Source organism: Pseudochaenichthys georgianus, chromosome 18 (assembly GCF_902827115.2).
Source record: "Pseudochaenichthys georgianus chromosome 18, fPseGeo1.2, whole genome shotgun sequence".
Lineage (NCBI taxonomy): Eukaryota > Metazoa > Chordata > Actinopteri > Perciformes > Channichthyidae > Pseudochaenichthys > Pseudochaenichthys georgianus.
Window position 1 is genome coordinate 13,748,532 of NC_047520.1, and position 13,511 is coordinate 13,762,042.

General features: G+C 39.5%; 2 protein-coding genes and 1 long non-coding RNA gene across 4 annotated transcripts; 2 read left to right on the forward strand and 1 right to left on the reverse strand.

Moving 5' to 3' along the window:
• The first annotated feature begins 4,231 nt into the window (after nt 1-4,231).
• On the forward strand, nt 4,232-6,666 carry LOC117463922 (uncharacterized). Of its 2 annotated transcripts, none has more exons than XR_004553983.1 (2): nt 4,232-4,388; nt 6,156-6,666. It is a non-coding gene; the product is annotated as an uncharacterized lncRNA (long non-coding RNA). The 2 variants fall into 2 exon arrangements; XR_004553984.1 differs by lacking the exon at nt 4,232-4,388 and adding an exon at nt 5,965-6,046.
• Nucleotides 6,667-8,504: 1,838 nt separating this feature from the next.
• Nucleotides 8,505-11,739, reverse strand: LOC117463716 (zona pellucida sperm-binding protein 3-like). Its single transcript, XM_034106105.2, has 8 exons — nt 11,275-11,739; nt 10,223-10,350; nt 9,977-10,080; nt 9,679-9,856; nt 9,294-9,411; nt 8,979-9,070; nt 8,800-8,888; nt 8,505-8,705 (listed from the first exon to the last, which is right to left on the reverse strand). Exons 1-8 carry the CDS (start codon nt 11,587-11,589, stop codon nt 8,617-8,619), a joined length of 1,113 nt encoding a protein of 370 aa, XP_033961996.1. The 5' UTR covers nt 11,590-11,739; the 3' UTR covers nt 8,505-8,616.
• Nucleotides 11,740-12,024: 285 nt separating this feature from the next.
• ufsp1 (UFM1-specific peptidase 1) lies at nt 12,025-13,120 on the forward strand. The gene has a single exon (XM_034106106.2). It carries the CDS (start codon nt 12,135-12,137, stop codon nt 12,882-12,884), a length of 750 nt encoding a protein of 249 aa, XP_033961997.1. The 5' UTR covers nt 12,025-12,134; the 3' UTR covers nt 12,885-13,120.
• Nucleotides 13,121-13,511: the final 391 nt, after the last annotated feature.

The following is a 13,511-nucleotide window of genomic DNA, read 5'->3' on the forward strand; positions in this document are numbered from 1 at the left end:
CTCCATCGACGAGGAGAAATGTACACTGAAACTTATTGACATGCATTCATCCGTAACCATGGCACAAGAGCAGCGCACTAACGGGCCAGCGAAGTTTTGGAGTGATGTCAAAAAACAGCAGTTCCCTAAAGTTCAGAAAGTAGCGATCTGTGTGCTCAGTATGTTTGGATCAACATACAATGTGAGTCAAGCTTTTCACACATGAACTCAATCAAAAGTAGCACTCGCTGCTCCCTGACTGACAGCACTCTTCACCAATGTCTTAGGATTGCATTGGCATCCTATGAGCCAAAGATCACTGCTCTTGTTCAAGACTAAAAATGTCACTTCTCCCATTGAGAAAGTCAGCGATGACAAATCACACATGAGGTGATAGTAAGCAGCTAGTTTACTATAGTAGACGTGTAGTGTAGTGTAGTGTAGTGTAGTATTCATTCATGTTAGTTACCCTTATCCCTTGTTTTGGGTTTGTGCACTGAAGGGTTTGACAGTTCTTTTTGTATTTAAATGCACTTTGTAATGTGTCTGGGTCAAATGTGACCAACACGTATGATTTTTTGTTAATACTTGAAAAGTGAAAAAATAGTATTGCTACAGTACTACCTCTTCGTGTTACATTGGAGCTCTTTAACGGTTTGCTAATGCACTTTTTGATGTGCATGTGTCATATGTATCCAATTTTATTTTGTATGTATGAAGACATTTATTAAGACTGCTATTATTGTATTCAGTTAAATGCACGTTGTGATGTGCCTGGTTCAATAAAATAACCTGAATATTTGACTTCTAAAGCGAACAAATGTAATGCTTCAACTGTGCACTTTTTGTTTTGTATGCACTTTGAGAATCCTCAGATTCTGTTAAATTAATGCTATTATAGTTGCTATAGTATATTTAGTAGTTATAATGCTAATGATATTAATTTGTTGTGTTTTTATGCACTTTTTGACGTGCCTTTGTTAGATGAACAATGAATACAAATGGCATGTTTTTCATCGCAGTAATATGTGTTGGTTTAAAATGTGTCATTACCCGCTTTTTACAGGCCGCTGAATGTCTGGCCCAGCTGAATTTTGTAGTTATAAAATCTGGCCCAACTGAATGTGTAATTGAATAGCCCTGGCATAAAGCAACAGCATCAGATCACGGTGCAGAATCTCTAGATGAGTTTACAGTCGTCCCTCGTTCTTATTAAACATCCATGTTGTAGTCCGCTGTATAGAAAACTGTGGTTTCCATAGTTTCCCCACAGCAGCAGACGCACACAATGACGTCCGCTGCTGCATCATAAACACGTCGGATAGTGAAAGTGCATTCGGATTCTCTAAAGTACCGCAGTCTCTTCTCCTAAGTCCTTTTTAATTCTCCTATCCACTATCCCTTAACCCCGTGACGTTTCACTCAGAGGTCAAGGAATAGACGATAGGGTTAGAACTTAGGAGCTGATTTTTAAACTATCCGACTGCAGCCCTGGACTTGGACGGGTCCAGCCCGGCCCTCCCCCCCAGAATTACACTTGTGTGTTTCGCAACATGTTCTATGGCACGTCTCTACTGGGAAATGTAGTTTTAAAAGACGTTTTCGTATTTCCCACAATTAGAAGTTGCCAGTATTACACTGTATACATCCCTGGAGGTTTAGGGGACACGAAACACATTGGTGTTATCAAATTTAAAACATATAATTAATACATGGGTGAAAATTGCTTGTGTCCATAATGGGCAGCATTAATACCACATGACAGCTGGACTTATGTCTGTGACCCCTCCTGTTGTTAATTGATAAGCCTGAAACATGCACTTGTCAAGGTTCAGATGCACATTTAGCAAATATGGCAGTAGCCATCGATCATCTTAAGATAAGATACTTTATTGATCCCAAGTTGGGAAATGTTTTTGTTACAGCAGCATGTACTACTTTGTTCTACTCCACTACAATTCAGAGGTTAACCTGGTATTTTTACTCTACTACATTTATTTTTGTTACTTTGCAGATTCTGATTAATGATGTGAAATATAAACAACCCTTAAATCAGACTTTAGTTACACCTGAGTAAAATTCAGCCTTATCAGTTTGTCTGTTTTGCACATCCTCCTGTTAATATCTTTGGACGTCCTGCACTAAACTGTTTTACTGTAGAGATCACTACAGTATCTTCTAGATATTTTCCATTCTATATTTCTATCATTGACCCCTATTTTGTATGTAGGCTACTCTTAATATTTAAATGTTTTCATCAATAACTAAATAAATATAACTTATTCAACAACTACATTCAATAACGTGCTTTAACCACTAGGAGGTGCGGTTTAGACCAGTGGTCTAGTTAATAAAACATAATAATATCGTACATAATATGACTATTCACTTTATTGTGAGTTTAAAACAGAACGGTAAAGGAAAATACAGTTTCAGTCTCTCGATGTGAAGCTTATGCATTGTACCATGAACCTGTATAGACCTGTAACAGTCAACTGCATGAGGAGTTGGAAAGGTAGTTCAGAAAATCAGTAATATCTTTAAAAACTACAGAAAAGTCCCTTTCTCTCAGCTGTGCACCGTTATGGTGTAAATACAGACTATCTACTAATTGGATCAAATATAAAAGTCAGCCGAATTAGTGTTGATACTGCAAGGAGACGTATTGTGTGAAAAGAAATGGAAGATGTTGTTTAATTGTTGATATATTTATGGTTCACGTCACGTATTCAGTTTTGGCGGCATCTCTTCCAGTTTGTCAAAAGGTCTTCTGATCAGGGCTCTATAAATACATATCTAGGGCAGATATGTAATATTTAATGCAGCCGAACCGTGTATTACAATGCCATTATGTGATGACTTTCAAAGAGAAAAGCAAGAACACTCGGAATAAAGTATTATTATTATTATTTTTAATGTTTTCCGATTTCATATCACATAAACGCCATATCCCGACGTGCATTGCGGCGTGATTTTAGCCTATCAAAACCTCTGAAAAAATAAATGTGTCTCTCAGAATCGAAAGAGAAAAACCTATGGGAAAAACACAAAAGCATTGTACACAATTTAAACCAATTAATGTCGTATAATGAACTAGGATAAACTGATGTTTTTTTAATGGATGAGTAGTGTAGATATCACTGTTAAATCATTTGATCATTGGTTTTATTATGAAAACGGCGAGACCGGAAATACTGTTTTCAACCCGTAACTTTACATGGAAGCTTGCCGCATATACACGTTCTCCTGACGAAATCTCAAATCATCTTCGTAATATCTATCAAACTATAGATCCTACATATCGACTGGACGTGGATTCTAAAAGTACAATATATACTTCTCGCTAGAAATCTAATCATAAAGCGTTTTAATGGCCAAACTATCCTACAATTTAGGATTTTACAGAGAGGGTTATTTGTGAATAAACAACCCTCTGTAACGTTTGCATTCAACGGGAGCACTCGAGGCCGACAATTTTAAAACGTAATTATAGGTCGTATTAAGCGCTTGAACAAACGACATATTTGGTCGTAATAAGGGCTTAAAACAATCGACCCATTTGGTCGTATGAGTTGGAGGACTTGTTGTGGAAAGGGCAGGCACTTTCAAAGATACTTGGCAGGTGATTGGATCAATCTGTCTATCACCTTCTATCATGGGCTACTTCTGATTGAATAACAATGGCTGGTACATGTGCAGCACAGCACTTCTGATTGGTGTGGATGACTGACACACAATAAAAACATTTTTTTTTTAAAAATAATAAAATAAAAATGTTAAAAAAAATCGCAGGCTTTGCGATTTAATAATCGCATCATTTCAAATCGCGATTTCGATTTAAAATCGATTAATCGTTCAGCCCTACTTCAGATTAAATGTTTTTAAAATATCAAATTAGTTTTGGTTGCCTTCTTATTCCTAATGTTTTTTATAATGCTAATATATTGTAAATTCTTGATAGACACATTTGGTTTGGAGTCAGCCCATTTCTTCTTATGGATAGGAAATGTCCTTAAAATACAATTAACTGCACAAAAAAGACAACATCTGCATCCATACTATCATCCCTGAAGTACATAATAATGTCTTCGTCCTGGAGTTGAACCTTTTGTCCTGTCTTAACTTTATTATTGAGCAAAATATGTTTTCCAATGAACCAAATTCGTTTCCAATTGATGTTTCCATGAAGTGAAGCCCAGAAGAATCTTCCTCTGGGCAGCAGTCGTATCATAATGTGAGGCAGGCAAAGTCAGTGTGTGGCCTCATGCCTGGGGAGGCAGGGGATTGGACAATAGTTAACTATGCTTGATTGCCTGCACCTTTTGTTGAGCTTGCATGGAGCTCCAGCAGCAGGGACACACTCAGTTTGAGCAGTTTTGTGTGAAGTTCTTTGTGTCCCTTAACAAAACGTAAGTCAATTTTACTTATAAGAGTTCTTACTTACTTATATATAGAATTTATGTTGGTTAAAAGCAACGTAGTGTAACAATTGTACCTTGAAATGACAGCTTGGAACTAATTCCCACTGTCTAGTCTGGCGTACTAGTCCAGTGAAGCAGCTATCCCCACAATGTGCCACATTTAGAAAGTGATGGTGTACCCCATAAGACCCCTCGGGATACTTCTTCCCTGTTACAACGTGTATTCAAATCATCATACAAAGCATTGGGGCTGTGATGCTGCCGGAAGAACTGTCAAAAAGCCTGGGCATGGGAGGGAAACTCATGACCTTGCCCTGCATCAGCGCAGAGCCGAATTGGACCAGGGGGATGAAGTTGAGCCCCTTTATGCCCCTGGCTCGAGGGCTCCCAGCACCCTCACAGCAATGATCTGAACTACACACCTCTAGACTGCATCTTTTACGCTTGTATCGCTATTGCAGTGACAAAAAAAGCAGCAACGACTAATCTGTGCCAGCTTTTTCAAAGACATTCTGCAGCACGGATGTTAGACATAATCCATTGCAACGTTCTGTGGATATTATGTCATAAAATGAAGCGAATAGACTTATGATCAATATAGGTGCCAGGGTGGTATTTGAGGGGCATTGCTTAGACTGAAGTTTTGATATATCATTCTATAAAAGTTAACAATATGTAAATACAATTTAAATGTTAATTTACATGTCACATTGCATGTCTACTGGGTCTCAAGCCAGATGACAATGTTGTAAGGACTGCCGATCGGCTCTGGACATTGGGCTGTTTAGCCACAAAAAGAATCGTCCTACTAAATTGGAAGGAACGCAAATCAGCCTGCTTCACTAGGGACTCGTGGCTGAGGGAGTATCTGGACCTGCTGAATATGGAGCGTGCAGCTTCTCTGCTGGGGGATTTTGAGGCGAGACAGGAGGATTACGGTTCACTGTCCGCAGCTCTCATTATCAGGAGCTAACATGAGTGTCAAGTGACTCACACATACTTGGAAACACTGATACAAGTTAGGAAGCCCACACGCTCCCATGTTTACTATTGCAACAATGTAAGGTGCATGTACTGTAAGGCATGTACACATGCATGTTTACACATGGTCACACTTTTATGTAATGGAGAGGGTCAATTAAAACATAGACATTTTTTTTTTCTTTTTCTGAATAGTAGCTACAGTATATTGTATCTGATGTAAATATGAACGGTAAAGATTGTAATCATTTATTTGCAGGATTATTTAAGTTACATTGCAAAGAAGACTGAAAAAAATCCCTAGTATTTCTGGATCTGTACTTTTTGCAGGTATTTAAATATCTCTCACATATTCTACTCCTTCTTTTACATCTTACCCCTGCTGATGAGTCAGCTTTAATACTACATGGTTTGAGTCATGGTCACCTAAGCTGAGGAAAATGTTGACAAATTGTTGCACTGTTTGCTCAAAGGGCTGTTTGCTTGTGTCTGAACCAACAGGGGAGAGGAGAGCGAGACGAGGTGGGGGTGAGAGATGTGTGTGAATGCGGGGGCAGGGGAATCCAGTCACACTGACTTCTTGTTTGGAATGGGACAGTTATTGAATTCAGGATGATTTAAAAGAGATGGGGTAATGTAAAGGGATGTTTCCCTGACTGCCAGAGGTAACAACCTAAAGAGGGCAGGGGGGGGGGGCTTTAATGTACTATATAAAAGACTTTCTAAGTGCACAGCTGTTACAATGGAGTGTGTGTGTGTGTGTGTCTCATCCAGGTTTTGGGCTTGTGTCAGCTGGGTCTACTCCTCTGGCGGGACACAAGACAGGAAGCTGACATAAAAGAATGGGACTGTCTATGAGAGACACAGGAGCCAAGACAAGAGTCAGGACGGTAGACACCGACGAGGTCGGAAGTTATTGTTTCAGCTTTCAGGCTTCCATGGTGACAAGAATCTTATCCCTCAATCGAACACATTGTGATTCCATGATGACAGCAACAAGTGTGGAGAACAATCCCCAACAGGAACCTCATCACTGGAGTTTCTCCCCAATCAAGCGCTGTCATTTGGCCGATGAGTAAAGCATCGGCCAAATGACAGCCGATGTAGTAGCCCCATTATACTCCATTGGGGCTACTAAGTTTTTTGTTTTTTTCCCAGCGCTGCCACCTAGAAATGTTTTGTCTTATTTGTTTTGGTGAACATGTTAAAGGAAAGACACGTGACTGTAACCGTCGATTGTGTTCAGTGCCAGTAATCTAATTAAAATCACTATATTTGTATTGGAGATGGTTTGGGTTGATGATGGGCAACTAAACCGAGGACTTTGAGTCAACGAGCACTGTGGTTAGGGTTAGGCACAGATCCAGTTTTTTGGCAAAGGTTATCTAAATAAACACTGCATGTATCGAGGTTCAAGTGTCACAATCTCTCTATCACTCATCTCCAGCTACTTTCCTTGCTTAATCTATGATTGGATTGTTCTCTTGTTGCCATTCTCCCTCGCGTCATCGTTGTGACATTAATTCTCATTTAACTGTTTCGATATTCAACCAGGACCCTCATTAAGGATCTCTCCTGAATGTTATCCAAGTGTTTTAAGTACCTAAACATAGCCACACAAATTGCAATCATGCTTTTTTATGTATACTGGGATTAAATGTGTTGTGAAATCATTTTCACATACATATTTGCTGTTACAAAAGTGGCATGTCCTGTAGATGATGTGCCTCGATAATCTGGGAAGGTCTTCCTGTTGGAACCCTGTCTGTTTGAGAGTGGCTCCAACTAAGACATCAAATATTATCCAATGTGTCTTGCCAAGACAAATACTTGCATCACACAGTGTGTAACATTTGAAAAAACAGGACAGCTACAAATGGTGAGGGGGTGTAAGGCCTTTTAAATACTTATCAATAACAATTTCAATTGGCCACTCAGAGAGACACAGCTGTCAGAATACTGTACGACGTGTCGGGGTGGTTAAAATATGCCAGGCATGTCACGTTATAACTAACACCTCAAACTGGATGCTCATAACTAATCCTAAATGTTACCAACAGTAGTTCCTTTGACTGCTATTTGAACTATTCCATTCACAAATGTCTTGCTATACAAGAGAATTACATTGTTCTTTCTGATCTCTGGAGCAATATAAAAGAAATTAGATAAGAGAAAGACCAGCATATAGATCCTGAAAAGATCTTCTTTCAAATTGAATTTGTAATAGTTGAATAAAGAGGTTCTTTATCAGGATACATGTCAAGAGGCAAGACTTTGTCTCATGAAGTCTTCCAGGTTTCCCATGTGATCTCTCACGTTGCCTCTCAGTGGACTAAACCAGCGTCTCTGTTGCAGACAGGGGATGTAAAGCGCATGCAGTGTATGGCTGCCGAGCTGTCCCATTCTTACTCAAATATCTGTCTATTCTAGTGCGCTTGTTGCCTGCAAGATATTTTGGGTTTCATTGTAGTTCTTTGGCCTCTTTGTGGAAATTCCTCATGGGTTTGTTTTTCGTGGCTATCAATTTACATGGCTGACTGAAAAACTACCCATTCTTCACTAAGGAGACGCTCGTTTGTAAACAGGATTACTTTACTCAGCCCAAAACATTTAAATATTGAGACAACCAAATATAGGTTCAAGACTACTGTGCAACTTCCACCATCAGTGTTAAAATTGGTCAGTGTTAGATTTGTTTTATCTCGGGTCATGTACAATTTCCTCAAAGTTTTGATTTAGGAGCATCCTTAGGCAAAACAAGAACAGCACTTGCTCAATGTGCTGGCATAAAGCATGGAAGTATGATATTGTAGTTGGAATTACTAAAGTTTATATAATTATGTAGTATCATTTAACTGACACTGTCCAAAATGATAAACACATCTTTTGCCAGAGTGAAAAAACTCTCCGCCTTTCATTAATGTATGAAGTCTAATACTCGGTTTACAATATGGCCAGCTCATCTCTTCTTCCAAAGTGTTCTACGTTCCTCAGGATAGTTGTGTGGGCTTACTTCTGTGATGTGTTAAAAACGGATGCACAGGCCTCCAGAGATCAGATCATATGAGTATAAAATAAATCAGTACCAAAAAATTGCATCCAAATTTTCACTTTTATGACGTCATTAGAACAACAATATGTGATAGATTCGTTATCGTCCCCGTCACCCAACTCTGCTGGTTTTGGTGTCAACAGTCCCTGTACCCACCTAAGTGTAGAGTAGGAAAAATACTCTTTAGTGATTGACTGACAGGTGGTCTGTCCAATGGGAGCGCAGCAGGGTGTGAAGTGGCCCAACTGCTGTGTCCGCTTCATGCTTCTCTTCTGTCAAAAACACACATACAACAGGCTTAGTGACCATATTATTGTTTTGCAATGACTTGGGTTGGTTGCATTGGTTTGTAAAGGGCAGCGCAACCTGTATTTAGCTGAGTGGTGTGGCTAGTGCTGCAGTCCTCAGAGGCACAGCATCCACACAGAGCATCGTCTCCCTCTGTGGCACGCCAGCTGATTGACAGAGAAACATCTTGATAAAACACCTCAGCTGGGAAACAACAGAACGGCAACCGAAGTTCACCGGTTGCTTTTCAACCTAACCTGAATGTGGGCCTATTGAAGAAGCAGGCTTTATCAAGATGGCTGTGCGACTTTTGTTTCAGAGTGGCTCTGATGTGGCAGCTGATGAACATCTAGAAAAAGAACATCAATTGAATTAAGTGCATTTTTATCAAGGATTCACTTCAACAATATCATACTCATCTTAAGGCCTTCATCAATTTAAAAGAACATCTTGACAAACTGTACATGCAATAGTAAAAGTAATACAATAATCACAGAAAACAACACCAGAGTGCAAATGAATGATGACTACAATGTCAAATTAATGAATCAGCTAGTGTCTAATGTTGTCACCTGCTCCACAGTCTCCTTGTTGAGGTGGAAGGCTTGGAAACTGAAACATAGTCTGTTATCTTGCTTCCTAGGCAGGAACTTAGATGACGACCCCGGTAACACACTGTCCATAAGACATCTGTCACAGAGGAGCAACACATGGATTACTGAAATGATTCCATACAGTAAATGACTAACTTTAGACATGAAGCCACTCTTCCAACCCAGTCAGATAAATGTTGTAACATGACAAACATTGCCTCCGAGTATCCATTCAATCAATTCTTTCTTAGATTGTAATCCTTGCTTTGGCCCTGCGCCATATAATGACCCTTTGTTGTGAGTTTTTTGTGCTGAACTATTCATAAATGAGTGTTACTTTTTGTAGTCAGAAGAAAATATTGACCCATGCTTAGTGATGAACTTGTAGCTTGGCAATGAGAGGGGGTCCGGCTTCAGCGTAGCGACACAGGAGTCCACATAAAGAGTGAGAGGAGGGTGCAGTGGGGCCTCCACGCTTGCCTCCAAAAACACTGCTTCCCCCTGCTGATACACTGAGGAACTACGAGGAGAGGGACAGCCGTCTGCATGAGAACAAACAGACATTTTTGCAGTCACAGCTTCATATACTGTCCAGAAAACACTTACAAAATCTCAGAGAAATCTTCCACTGGTACAGGCTGGATTCAGTGGGCTGGTTTTACCTGCCATGGTGCGTAGGGAGAAGTGCAGAAGGCCGAAGACACTGATAGTTGATGTCATGGGTAGCCAGGTTGGGGTTAATGATTCTCCACTCACCGTCTGCTTTCTGTGCTCACAAAGATAACTAATTGGTTACACAATTACAAAGTGTAGTCAGCCAAACACAACTCACTTTGTTCCTTTCAAATATAATGCAGCAGGAAACCTGAAATGCCATGTTGTTGTATGAATTCTTGTGTGCGCCTCACCTCTTATAATGGCACTCAATGGGTATGACAGTAGATGCCCATCTTACTATCAAACTACCTGTAGAGGATGGAACCTCAGCATTTGTGAGCACCAGCTGGTTGGAATACACTAGCCAATCACCATGAACCTGTAAAGTAGCATAGGGAGTGGCTTAACACCACTTTGTTCACAGTATTATATTATTACAACATATTATCCTATCACTAACAGTAACACATACATGTCAGAGCATTTTGTATTGTTGTAAGAGGAACCCATTTTAGATACGTAAAATAATGGGTACATATTACAGTACTGCAGCCCATCATGTATTTTCATTAGTAAAAAGCAGTGGTTTAATGTGTACATTTACAAAGTGCAAATTTGGGGTACTTGAACTTTATTTGAGTATTTCCATTTGATGCTAATTTGTTATTCTACTCCACTGCAATTCAGAGGGAAATATTGTACTTTTACTCCACTACATTTATTTAGTACCTTTACTTACTTTGCAGATTTTGATTAATGATGTGAAATATAATCAACACTTAAATAAGACTTCAGTTACAAGCTATACCAGCAGTAAATAAACTAATTAAAAATAGTTCCACTTTTACCAGCTATGATAAACACATCAATAATTATAATCAAAACATATAATATATATTATGATGAAATGGGCCAATCTGCAGTACTTTTTGTAATTTAATTTTGATGCCAATACTTTTGTACTTTTATTTGTTGAATGCAGGACTTTAACTTGTAACAGAGTATTCCTACAGTCTGGTAATTCTACTTTACAACATCTGAGTACTTCTTCCACCTACTGTAAAAAGTTTTAGATAAATATAGTGCAGAGAAAAGTGCAATAATTGCCTCTGACGTTGAATGGAGTTTAAACAGTAAAGTAACATTACATGGAAATACTAACTTAGGTCAAATATATCCCAGAAGTTCTACAGTAGGCTACAGTACTTGAGTCAATGCATTAAGTGACATTCCACCACTGGATATTATTACAGTATCCAAGTAACTTTCCTCTCATTTCCCGTAGCCTGTCCCCTTCTCTTACACGGGACTCGGTGCCGCAGTCCTTCAGCCCCGCAGAGATGACCATGTCGGAGTCAGCCGCCGGTCCCTTCGCTCCACACCTCTTCTGGGTTGAGTTTGCTCCAAGACGAAGATGCTCAGGTTTGAACGGAACACGTTTCTTCTCAAAAAACTGTCTTTTAACGGTTATTGTCACTTCGACTTCACCGCACTTTATTTCAATTCCGCGGCTTTCATGAGTTGCAACATCACTTTTTTCAGCCAAGCTAACGTCCAACACAAACAGCAAAAGATGGGATAAGCACACGAATATTATATATTTTACCCACTTCGCCATTTCTTTCTTCTAAATTAAGAAAAAACAAAACAAGCTAGCAATTTATAATTAGCCAACCGTCAAATTAATTACACACGGGTGTGCTGAGCTCGCATGCTCTTGAGAGCTTAATGCTCGCTTCAAAGACTGCTCAAAACATTGTTAGTTGAAGAACATACAGAAGAACATACGCCTATGCTGCGACTTGAAACAAGGAGATGTTTTATAATATATTATCATGTAAAAAATGAAAGAAAACGATAATAAAAGCTACATTGGCAGGTGCAAATATTCGGCAAATGTATTCAGTATTGTCTACTAAAACGTGTTATTGATATTCGCAATTAAATAAATGTTCAAACGTTCCGTTGTATCGCAATGATGAAAAGGAGCTGTCATCACCTGAAGGCATCATCGTCTGTAGGAACAATTCTAAGGCGGAACAAGACATTTCGGCAAGTGGTGCGATGGGACTGTTATTGCAGTTACACAAGCAGACTTCCGTGTCAACAGCAGTTAAACTGTTGAACTGTAGTAGGCTATTCGATTGAGACAAACTACAACAAATGGATAAAAAGTTAACGGCAGCGGAATCTGAGGAGATTGACTGGGGAGAGAGTGCAGCGGACGAAGGGAAGATTATGAAGAGGACACAAAGCTTATCCGAAAGTGTCCACACAGGTCTTTCTTATCCACTTACAAATCATGTGAAATGTTCTCTGATGAAAGGAGACTATCTCTACTTCCATTATGGCTGTGATGGACAAGATGACAGAGGTTGGGGATGTGGCTACCGCACTATTCAGACCATGGCTTCCTGGATTTGTAATAACTGTGTTGCACTTAAGGACAAACACACACCTCCACCAAGCCTCCCTGAAATCCAGCAAGCTTTGGTCACCATGGGGGACAAACCCGGCTCGTTCTCACCCTCCAGGGATTGGATAGGGACATTCGAAGCCTCCCTGATTCTTGACTATTTCTATGATGTTCCCTGTAAGTTAGTGCATGTTAGAGGTGGAGGAGCAGAGCTGGAGCATGTTGCCGTGGAAGAGCTCCATCGGCACTTTGAGAAGCATGGATCTCCAGTCATGATGGGAGGGGACAGGGACAACTCTTCTAAAGGGATCTTCGGGGTGTGCACCGGGGGCGATGGGAGCTACCTGCTAGTCGTTGACCCTCACTACTATGGATGTCAGCTGGAGAAGATGGAGCTGCAGAGGCGGGGGTGGGTGGCGTGGAAGAGAGTGTCATCATTGGATCAGTCTTCATTCTATAATCTGTGTATGCCTCAGACTGCCAACAAAGCAACATAAACGTACTGCAGACCTATTTTTGTTTCAGACTTACACTTGAATTATTATTTTTGAGGGTGGACTCTAAAAATCGTCTTATTAGTACAGACTTTGTACTGCATTGTCAGCATGTTTGATTTAAAATAAGCTGTAGGGACATCTTCTGGATGAAATTAATAATTACAACGAATTTAAAGACCAAATTGCTGGTAGAAATTGATACATTTCTTCATCATCATTGCTCCATTAAAATGTATTAAATCTGAATCTTGGATAATGTGTCCATACATTCAAAAGTAAATGCTTTGGTTTGTGTTCATTTTAGTATAACATGTTATTTACTTTTCAGGGTATGAAACACGGTACATAAGTTCATTTTCTAATTTACCTGAATGTAGGGCAATCGTGGAAATGTCTGGATCAGGATTTAGATAGAACCTAACCCCTTTGTGGTCAGAGTGGTGACAGCACTATACACAATCAACATTGTAAATATATCTACAAAAAATACCTCAAAGTAGACCAAGCAAAGATTTGGAATTCATTCGTTTTTCGACATTCAATTATTTGTAATATTTTAACCAAATATGCTAAAGCTTGTATTGTCTCAGGTTTTCAAAAGTGAAGAGTTACATCTTTGAATTGTGT

Excerpts from the sequence above, each read along its gene's own strand:
- LOC117463716 (XM_034106105.2), bottom strand. The coding sequence starts at position 11,589 with ATGGCGAAGTGGGTAAAATATATAATATTCGTGTGCTTATCCCATCTT. Across the intron at positions 9,857-9,976 it reads CTCCCTACGCACCATGGCAG|ACGGCTGTCCCTCTCCTCGT; the intron begins GTAAAACCAGCC and ends GTTCTCATGCAG. Across the intron at positions 8,889-8,978 it reads TTCAATAGGCCCACATTCAG|CTGGCGTGCCACAGAGGGAG; the intron begins GTTAGGTTGAAA and ends TCTGTCAATCAG.
- ufsp1 (XM_034106106.2), top strand. The coding sequence starts at position 12,135 with ATGGATAAAAAGTTAACGGCAGCGGAATCTGAGGAGATTGACTGGGGA.